Raw genomic sequence first — 10,615 nt, 5'->3', positions numbered from 1 at the left:
AATGATCTGAGTGTTGCTTTAATGTGATGCCGACCAAGCAGCTGGAGGGGATCCTTTGGAGTAAAAACCTGCAGGAGGTTTGGGACAAGATGTTACCTCCCTGGTGGTGAAGGAAGGTGGAATGGACTTCAGCCTGGGTTCTGCATCCAAATCCTCCCTGGCAACATCCTCCTTTCCAAGCCCCAATCATCCAGGATCCAGCAAAAATTTGATGCATTTTGACCGTTTTCCAGCCCCTTCAGCCCATGGTGGGGAAATTAGGGAACCCCCAGAGCTGTTGCAGGGGGTGAGGACCTTCCAAACGAGATCTTGGCATGGGGGAGAAGGGGAATTGCCTTCCCACCATTCCAGCTTGCTCCAAGGCATCTCCACCTGGATCTTGTTTTCCCCAGTGTGTCCTCACCTGAAAATCCATCCCTCAGGCCCTCACCTGGCTTGGGGGCAATTCAGGCTCTGAATGTTGGGAGGTCTTGGAGCTGGGCTGTGGGACTGATGGCAAGTCTGTCTCAGTCAGCCCTGGGACACTCCCAAGGGATCCAGACACATCCCTGGGGGTCTGAGCTGAGGTGAGACCACCAAGACTGATGTGTTTTCCAGCCCTGTGGCCTTGTGGCTTGTTCTCAAGTGCTTGGAGAGCACGAGCAGCCCTCGTGCCCTTGGACAGGGGAACATCCCACCTGGACATGGACACACGCAGCGTCCTACTCTGCTCCCAACCACCTCCACCTTTCCTCTCCTGCTCCAAACACAGCTTTTCCCGTCCTCCAGGATGGGAGCTGTGAGGGAGCCCTGGGTTGGAGGGTGCTGGTGCATCCAGGGTGAGGTTCTTCCTGCAGTTCCCCAGCCTGGCTGTGGGTTGATCCCAAAATCCATCCCTATTTCTCTCCCCTTCTCCCACCCCCGACACAATCAGACAAACCACACAGTCCTGTTTTTAAAACGGGGCCTTTCTCCATTTTTATTTTGCCCAATAAAAATCCTTCACAGTCAGGTAGAGAGAGGAGAGCTGGAGATACGTATACATATAGATCTGCATGTCTATTTATATATATACATACCTCTGTACAGATATATTTATATATTCACCGTAGAAAATGGCAAAGGCAGTAGCTCTTCACATCTGGATAAACCCAATGGAGACATACAACAGACCAGCAGGAAACTGGGAAGTGTGGTAAGAGTTTTAACATGAATTTCCAAAACAGGTACACCTTTGCTGTACAAAAATCCCGGAATGCTGCGTGTTACCTCTTTTTTCCTTTTTTTTTTTTTTTTTTCCCCAACCTCTTGTCTTTTAAATACATTTATAAACCAGAGGCAAATTCAAGACAACAGTGTTTTGGAAGTGACCAGTGGACAGGAGAGACACCCAACTTTATGGAGTTCTTTTTTAAATATTTTTATTATTTTTTTTTAAGTATATATATATATATATATAATTTTTTAAATTTTTTTTTAGATTTTTTTTTTTAATTTTTTTTTTTTGCAAAGTCTCATTAAACGCAGTTCGGAGAACCAGCAACAGTCGACGCAGAAACAGAACAGTAACGGAGTCGAGTTCAGAACACTTCTGGTTTGAATTCACAGTCAGAGCAGAGAGAAACCGACAGGAGGGAAGAAAGCACGAGGCTGGGGTCGAATTTACAGTCGGGAATGCCTGGAGTTGGACAAAGGGTTGGATGCAGGAGGTCCTGCACGGACACAGCCCGGCGGCCGAGCGGGGCTGGAGGGCCCCGGCTGTTATTGCTGGTGAAGTGGGACAGCAGGCTCGCTCAGGCCCTACCTGGGAGCTGGGATTTGGGGATCTGGGGGGGACAGCTATGGATCTGCTGGAGGACAGACGCAGGACACGGGCGACTCGGCGACGTGTTTAGGACGAGGGACCCTCCCAAGGACGGCAAAGGCCGAGAGGGGCTGCCCTCGGCTCACAGCGATTCCAGGTCCCAGGGAGTGCAAACAAAGACACCTTGGAGGAGCCCTGGCCCCGGGGTGGGCTCTGCAGGGACCCCCCTGCCTGGAAAGGGACTGCATAGACACGGTGTGTGTGCAGCATTGTGTGGCACCGGTGCTGGGACCCTCTGGCACCAGTGCTGGAGCTCTGCCTGGGGGTGTTCTGCTCCTTTCAGTCACCTGTGGAGAGAAAGGGACCTTCTCCTCCAGGAGGGCAGCCTGGCTCTCGGGAATGACAGAGCCACAGTCTCCCACTGGTGTCTGCTTGTGGCTCTGTGAGCTCAGGCACCCCAGTGGCTCCCACGTGGAGAAAACCTGCAGGGACAGCCATGGGATGGGACCAGGAGGGGATGGATCACACCTCCTGGGGGCCCAGGCTGGTGGCCTGCTGGATAAGGGCAGCTCTGGGCTCTCCAGGTGAATGGGAACACCAAGCTCAGACTGGTGGTTGTTTGGAGCCAGACTGGACCTCGCTTCCCTTTCCGAAGGAGGAGAGCCCAGGGCTGGAGCTATGAAGGTATTCAAGGGAATACTGGCTTCCCTGCAGGTATCAGAGTTGGGAAGAGTCCCTTTGAAATCTCTCTAGAAAAACCTATTGCTTTGGGACAGAAAGCAGAGACTTTCTGCCGGAGAAAACAGATCTGTGAGAACACAACCTTGTCCCAGGCTCCAGACCTGACACGATCCCCTTCAGGGGGAGAACCAGGGAGGAGGATTATCCTGAAAATTGTTTCTGGTGAAACATCCTATTGGGAAACCAACATCTGCAAACAGCTGGAAGAGATCCCAACCCTTCAATAGACTGGGGGGTCCTGTGTGCCCCTACAGACCTCATAGACCCCTCACACCCCTGTTTTTCCAGAGGGTGGAAGGAGCAGGGAGCCCCAGAGCTGGTGGGTGGGGTGTTGTGATGGTGTGAAGCCCCATGCAAGGATCTCATGGGAATGTCCTTCAGAAGGAAGCCAAGTTGCTCTTGGAGGTAAAGCAGGACTGATGGAGCTGCCATGGGAATGATGGAGAGGAGAGGTGAGGACCAGCAGTCTGGAAAGCTCCTCTGAGGGCAGGGTTGGGATATGCCACTCCCAGTGGGGGCTGTGGGCTCCAGCTCCATGTTCAGATATACCTGGGAAAGTTCTGGGAGAGTCACTGGTTGCTCCAGTGGGATGGGGAGGATCTAAAAGGAGGCAGGAGAGTCTGGAGAGCTGGGGCAGAGGAACAGCAGGGCACAGGCAGCACATGAGCAGATCTTTAGCAAGGGGTTTTAATGGACAGTAACTCTATCAAGGGGTTTCAAGGGTTAAATTAATGGCAACTGGACCCTCTCCCATCCCGGGAATGGAGTGGAGAAGGCTGAGCACAGCTGGGGAGCAGAGGCACAGTGAAAAGGCATCTACCCACTGCCCAAACCCACCTGAACACCATTCACAGGAGCCTTGATCTCCCACTGGCCTGTGCCCTGCTTGCCAAGGCTGGGACCAGGTCCAGGAGCTTCGTGGAGCCAAGCTGGGCAGAGATGCCTTCAGCACTCCAAGCAGGAGAAGCAAAGAGCAAAGTGCATTCACCTTGGAATTTGGTTCCCTGGTAAGGAAGGTGCTGAGGAGGCCCTGGGGTGAGCTGGGGAAAGGACACCAAGGGGGCAGCCAGCAGGACCACCAGCTCTGAGGACACACATTTTCCTGGACAATTCTCACTGATCCAGAACGAGTCCTTGACTGGACCCTGTAGCAATGTCTGCTGCTAAATTAGAGGAGACCTGTCACTCTGAGGACAAGAGGAATGGCTGGGCATGCCATTTCCCAAGGAAAAAAAAGGGAATTGCATCCATTGTCCTCCAGGGAACAGTCCCTGGTCCACATTCTCCCTGGGCAATGCATGGAGCTCCGTGGTGTGGCCGTGGAGGATATTGGTGTGACCAACAATCAGCTCACCTAGAAACTCCATCCTATCCTGTCCTGTCTAGCACAGGAAAGGCCCCTCATGGACCTGCAAACATTCCCAGGTGGGACACAGGGAAATCCACACCCTCTCCTGTCCCCTGCCAGCTCTCATTCCCCTCTTCCAGCCCACAGCAGCCTCATCTCTCCCCGGGAAACCTGGGACAGAGCTCCATGCGTGCAGTCCAACGCCCTCCAGAGATCTTTGGTCATGTTGCTTGTGAGCAAGCTATAAAGTGCCACTGGAAGGGGCAGGAGTGGGGCAGGATGGTCTTTTCCATGGGCAGAGCTCCAGGGGGACACCACTGGGAGCCACTGTCTGTGTGACACAACATGGGCAGGGGGGTCTTCAGCCTTAACCAGGGGACAACTGCAAATCCTGGCACGGGGTGACAGCAACAAAGCAGGACAGAGTGGCACCAGGCTGTTGGAGTCAGTCCTGAGGGGATTGCTTTCCTGGGAGGTGCTGAGCCCCTGATTCCCACTGCCACAGCTCTGGGGGTGCTGAGCACCCTCCATGTGAACACAGCATCAGTGCTGCTGGTCCTGCTCACCCAGAGAGAAGCCACAGAGCTGCCTGGTCTCCGTTTAATCACTGAACATAAAGAGCTGGGCGGTGGTTTACATCCCTCTGTATAAAGTGGCAGCGTTAAGAGCAACAATTGGATTCCCCTCTGGAGTGTGGAAACCCGGAGGAGAGGGATCTCCCCCTGGCACGGCGCCAGCGACAGCAGGAATGGTGCTGTGAGACGGTGGCAGAAGCTCAGTGGGACTGTGTGAGGCACAACAATGTGCCATGGCTGTGGTTTCACCCTTGGGGTGAGACAGGAGTGCTGGAATTAGCCCAGCCTGGGTCGGTGTCTGACAGCAACAGCAGCCAGCCTGGGAATGGTGGTGGAGCAAAGCAGCGAGGGGTGAGACCTTCCCTGGCACCAGGACAGCCTGCTGAGCCCCCATCCTCACGGATGGAAGTCTCTGGAGCTGAGCAGTGTCCTCTGTTTGCGCTGTGGATGTGCCTGGAGCATGACTCAGCTGTGTGTGTGTGAGTGGTGTGACACCAGAGCTGCTCCAGGACTTCCCACCACTGGCCTCGCTCTCCCAAAGATCACAGAATCAGCTGGGTTGGAAAAGACCTCTGAGATCAGCGAGTCCACCTTGTTACCCAGACCGTGGCACTGATGCCACATCCAGTCTCTTAAACACCTCCAGGGAAGTGACTCCACCCCTCCCTGGGCAGCCCATCCCAATCTTGGATCATATTGCCCAGCCCCGTGTGTCAGGTGTCCCAGAGCATCTCTAATGTCTGTGGACCCCTTGTGTGGGGCAAATGACCTGAGACCCTCGTGGCCACAGCTTGCGGTGGTGGCCAGTGGCAAGTTAGAGATGGTTTTGGGAGCAAGACTGGGAGAATTACACATGAGCCAGGATGTCACTTGGAGCTGAATTCCATTAGCTACAAGGTGGAGGAGACAGCTGGGTTGTGGTCAGGCCCAAACTCTGTGTGGAGTTTCATGGGACAGAAACCTTTTATCAGCCCTGCCTGAGCCTCCAAGAGACGATGGCAGCCTCTTCCCAGGACGTGTCACCAAAATGCCAGTCTGTCATCCCTTGGCTATTTTACCCCAAGGCTGAGACCCCAGAGCCTCAACACAGACCTGGTTTGGGATGGGAGACTTCATCCAGTCAGTGTGTGAAAGATGGGAGGAGCCAGGTGAGCTCCCACCTGTTCACAAACAACAGGAATCCAGGTGTCCCACCATCGTTTTGCTCCATCTCTGCTGAGCAAAGGGCTGGCACAGGGGAGAGGACGTGATGGGGAGCAGTGCATCCAGTTGTGGGGAGGAATCCTGAAGCCCAGGAATCCTTTGGGGCAGTTTGACCGGGGAACTTGCCAAAACCATCTGTATTTTATGTCACCAGAGCACAGGGGGGTGGTTTCTGCTGGACAGCTGAGTGTTTGGGGGAATCCTGGGTGAATCCCAAGAGAGGGAAAACCAGCAGCAGCAGCAGCAGAGTGTCTTAATGGGTGTCAGCAAGGCTCTGTCATCCAGGCAATGTCCACAAAATGAGGTCCCTCAGATGTGGATCAAAACTCTCGATTGAAGTGATGCAGTGACGAAGAACGTGAAAGGAGTGGGCCTTTCCTCCTCCAAGGTGCAAAACCTCTCCTTGCTGCTCCTGCCCCAGCCCAAGCAGTCCCTGATGGATGCACTATGAGGCCATTGAGCCCCTGGGCAGTCCAGCACCCCTGTGTACCTCCAGGTTTCACTGGATCCATCAAGACACTCACTCCTGGTACCACTGCAAAAAAGATTGAGGAAAAATGACGATGGGGCAAACCTGACACGCTGGAGGACTTGGCTGACTGCTGCTGGCTGGGTCCAGGTATGTGGGGAGGCCACACAAGCCCCTGCTTCTCCTGCCCATGGATTGGGAAGCAGCTCTGGAGAGAAGGTGACCCACAGAGTGATGCCGGTGTCGGTTGCTCCTGAGTGTTAATGCAGCAGGGAATTGCAGTGTGCACATCCTCAGCAGCAGAGCTGGAAGCTCAGTCCCTCTGGGACTCTTCTCCACACCCATCAGGGGTCAGACCTGACCTAATCCCCCTTTTATGGCTGGTCCTGGGAGAGGGGCTTAGCCTGAGCTGCCCCCCGTGTTTTTCAGGCTGATGAGTTGTGTCTCCCTCCAGCTCCAAAGACACGGGCAGAAGTGGTGGGAAAAGACAGGAACCATCAACTGGGATCTTGAAATGCCCTGGTCTCGTTGCACATCTCCATTTCCTACGGCTCCAGGGATCTCTGCCAGCCACCAACAGCTCCTGGCCAGGAGCACTGCCTGATGACCTTGGTTGGTGGGACTAACTGCAGTCTCCTCTCTCTCTTTGCTCAGTCTGGAGCTCACCACAGCAACGCTTGCTCCCAAATTGAAGGTCAGACCTGGTGATGAAATGAGGAGCTTTTTGGAAAGGGAGCATGGAAAATGTGCAGGTTCAGGGCTTTTGCTTGGAAGGTCTTCAGCCCCTCAACACCCTGAGGTTCTTCTTTCTTATCCACATGGAATGTGATCCGGCCAAACCCTCCCTGGAGTCACCGCACAGAAATTCCAAGGTGTCCAGTGCTAATTCCAGCTTTGTTCTTCCATCTTCTCCCCAAGACAAAGAGCCAAAATTCCCACTCGTGTTGATCCTTTGGCCACTGCCCAGTCTGTGCAAACTCCACTTTGAAACGTTTTCCTTCTCTTTACTGTGGATCATGGTAAAAAAAATGTCCATGAAAGGGAGAACTGGGCCCACTTTGCCCATGTTTTCAAGCCAAGAGCTGGGTTTTGCTGCCTCAGTGACTGTGCACGTAGGATTTGGTTATTGTTCTGCCAGGGCATAAGCACTTGCGTGATCTTAAGCATTTTCCCTTCTTAAGGACTGAATTCATGCCCAGAATTAGTAGCTGAGTGTTTTGTTAAGCTAGGCCTGCGTTATCTCCATCCCTGGAATATGTGATGCCGCGTGGGATGGCCGTGGGTGCTGTTTGGAATGGCTGTACTGAAGGCTGACGCTCGCCCCGTTGGAATCCAGCTGGGATGTGCCCCCTGCAACTCCTGAGTGAGGCTTGGATGGTGTTTTTAAGTAGACCCTGGACCAAGAGAGTGCCCCAAAGCATCACTCATTCAGGGACAGAGTGGCACAACTGCCCAATATTGGGGCAAATTGCTAAAGCTTCAGTTTGCATAAACATCCCACAGGTTTGGAGGCTTCCCCAAACCTTGATCCCATTGACTTTGGGAAGTAAGAGGGCTCTTGGGAAGGGAAACCAGCTTGGATTTCCAAGCTTTTTTCTTGCTGTAGCCAGCTTGGGTGTATAGTAAGAGTAAGGGGACCAAGGCAGAGGTGGGAGGGTATTTCTGCTCCCAGGGTCAGTCACAACCCGGGAGAGGAGTGGAACCGCAGAAGGAAACCACAAGGAAATGAAAACACAGCTCTGCTGAGCCCCCAAAGAGGCTCCTGCTAGGAAATCATTCCCTATTGGCTTCTGTTACCAGGACAGGCTCATCCTGCTCCTCAAGGATGTCCTAACCTCTTGCAACCATGGTAGCCATAGGCTGGCAAGAGGGAGTCGTCTGACAGAGATATGTCTGGTTTCACTGAAATCAGTGGCCAACCTTGCACTGACTTCACTAAGACCATCGTCTGGAACAGGATACTTGATGCAGAACAGTGAGTTTGCTCATCATCCCGAGAGCTTTGCTCCATTAGCCAATGTGGCTAAAAACATCTTGGAAAAAGAAAAACCCAAACAAACAAACCAACAAACCTGCCACTTTGAACTGTTTCGCTGCACGAAAATGCTTGGAAAACCAAAGAAACCGAATATTAACCCTCCAAAACAACCAACCGAGGAGGGGTGAATTGCAGGAGAGAGAGTGGCAGCCTCCAGCGGAGTAACAGTCATGGCAGATTAACAAAAGAGCCAATTTTGACCCTCACCAGCTGTACTAGGAAAAAAAACCCAAAAGAGATGTCGCATCATCGATAGAAAACCAACGCACATCCACAGTTATTTTACCTACAGAGCACAGAAGTGGAGAGTAAGGGTGGTGGAGCTCGGCTGGGAGCAGAGCAGGCTCCCCCCGCTCCGGCGGTAGCGCGTTATCCTTCGGAAGATCACTGGCTTGAGTAGGTAGTACATGCACAGCAATAAAAAAATCTCGTTGTGTCGTGGTGGTGGCCCCTCCTCAGATCTCGGTGGACTCAATTCGCTCGAGCCTGGAGGGAGTCCACGTCTTTTTCTCCTCGGTGTGCGGGGGGCTGGTGGCCTTGGTGTTCATCTCGTTCACCTTGTGCTCCAGGAGCTGGTTCTTCTGGTACATCTCCACGTAGTTCAGCTGCAGCTGCTTCTGGTACTTGATGACCTTCTCCTTCTCCTCCTGCCATGTGCGCCGCTCCTCCTCGAAGTCCATCACCTGCTGCTCCCGCTGCTGCCGCTCCAGCTTCAGCTCCGTCTGGAGCCTCTCCACCTCCTTCCGCAGGGAGTTCACGCTGTCCTCGCTCTGCCGCTGCATCTTGGCCTCGTCGCTCTCGCAGGCCAGCGGGTCCCGCAGCTTCTCGCCCAGGTCACCCCCGAAGGGCCCCGGGGGTCCCATGCTGGCAAGTGTCCGCTTCAGGCCGGAGACCTCCAGCTCACAGTGGTTCAGTTTTTCCCTCAGCACCTGCACCTCGCTCATCTTGCGCTGCAGTTCGCCCTCGCAGATCTCCAGGTTGACGCTCTTGGAGCTGTAGGAGTCCTTCAGGGTGAGGATCTGCTCCTCCTTCTCCCGCAGGAAGTTCTTGCCTTCCTTGAGCTGCGAGCGCAGCCCCACGATCTCGTTCAGCTTCTGGGAGACGTCTGCCTGGGAGTCCTTCAGCTGCTGCTTGAGCAGGGAGATCTCGCCTGCCTTCTGGCACACCTGTGGGAAGAGCATCTGTGAGGTTGGGGGATGGCAGCGAAAAGCCCACCACCCCTGCTCGTCCCTCGTGCTGCCCATGAAACAGCCCTGCTCAAGGGCTGAGTTCCAGCCTTCACCAGGCCCCAGACCATGCCAAAGACCTAAAGGTCGTCCCCACACCCGTGGGGGAGATTTTGTGTTTTTTCCTGCAGAAACTTGGGACTTTTCAGGGACCTGATGCTGTTCCCAGCTGGAGTTGTCCAAACAGCTGAGCCAAGTGCTGTGAGACAGTGATGCTTCCCTCCTTGCATTTGTCTTACTCATCCAACCACAGCCCTGTGGTGCTCGACCCCAAATCCTCTGCTCTCAGCAGGAGCTTTCCCACTGACCTCAGTGGCATCTCGACCTTGAACAAGCCTGAGACAGAAACACCTCAGATCCAGGGACCATCTGGGCTCTCCCCGAGCACTGGGACAGTAGGACAGGATGATGTTACTTACTCATCCTATGATGCCTTCCTTCCCAAAGACTCCTAAAGAACCCTGGAAGCGTTCAAGGCTTCAAGGACAGGGCTTGGAGCACCCTGTTCTACTGCGAGGTGTCCCTGCCCATGGCAGGCGGGTGGAACGAGGTGGTCTTTCAGGTCCCTTAACAGAGCAGGTGGCTAAAGGAGGGACAATGCAGCCTCCTCATTCTGGGATGTAACTTGCAGGGATTTTACAACAAGCCTCTAATAAGCTCTGCTGAACATCTGCAAAAGCACATTTCAGAGCCTAGTTAATCCCAGCTTCCTTGACTTCCCATCAGGATTAGCAGAATAGGGTCTTCTTGATTCTAGAGCTACGTTTTGCCTCTGCACTCTTAATAAATTTAAAGTTTCTAGCCAGTCCATGGAAGGATTAAAATTCTTCACATGATCAAGCTGGAAAAAAAAAGGTATGTGAGCACTGGCTATACAAACAGATTTTGATAAAATGTTCTAAAAATAGAAACAGTAGGAAAAAATTATGTAGAACTCAACAGGAGAACTAGAAAGAGGAATTTGCTTTTCAGCTTTTTAAGAGAGATAAACTTATTAAGAACTGAAAACAGCGTGTTGCAATGGAAAGCATGAGGTAGACTTGGCCATTGATATAATTTTTAGCTCAGTTGCTTTTTATCTTCAGCAAAAAAAAAAAAAAAATTCAAATATTTGAAAAGCAGTTTCAAGGTTTGCCCAAACGCAGACCTTACAAGAATTTAATTAAAACAGACTTAAACCTGTTTTTGGTAGGCACAAATACCTGTATGGAACGAGTTGTGTTCCCTGAGAC

The 10,615-nt window shown here is 52.9% G+C and overlaps 1 protein-coding gene across 4 annotated transcripts in view; it reads right to left on the bottom strand.

The window, feature by feature from the left end:
* Window positions 1-928: 928 nt before the first annotated feature.
* Window positions 929-10,615, bottom strand: part of LZTS3 (leucine zipper tumor suppressor family member 3) — a 52,049-nt gene continuing 42,362 nt past the window's right edge. For all 4 annotated transcript variants that reach the window (XM_032684998.1, XM_032685000.1, XM_032684999.1 and 1 more), the window contains exon 4: window positions 929-9,323. In XM_032684998.1, the coding sequence (XP_032540889.1) occupies window positions 8,613-9,323 (711 nt within the window). In that variant the 3' untranslated portion in view covers window positions 929-8,612. The remainder of the gene's footprint in view (window positions 9,324-10,615) is intronic.

The sequence above is a fragment of the Chiroxiphia lanceolata genome, chromosome 4 (genome assembly GCF_009829145.1).
Source record: "Chiroxiphia lanceolata isolate bChiLan1 chromosome 4, bChiLan1.pri, whole genome shotgun sequence".
Lineage (NCBI taxonomy): Eukaryota > Metazoa > Chordata > Aves > Passeriformes > Pipridae > Chiroxiphia > Chiroxiphia lanceolata.
This window is presented reverse-complemented; position numbering and strand designations above follow the sequence as displayed.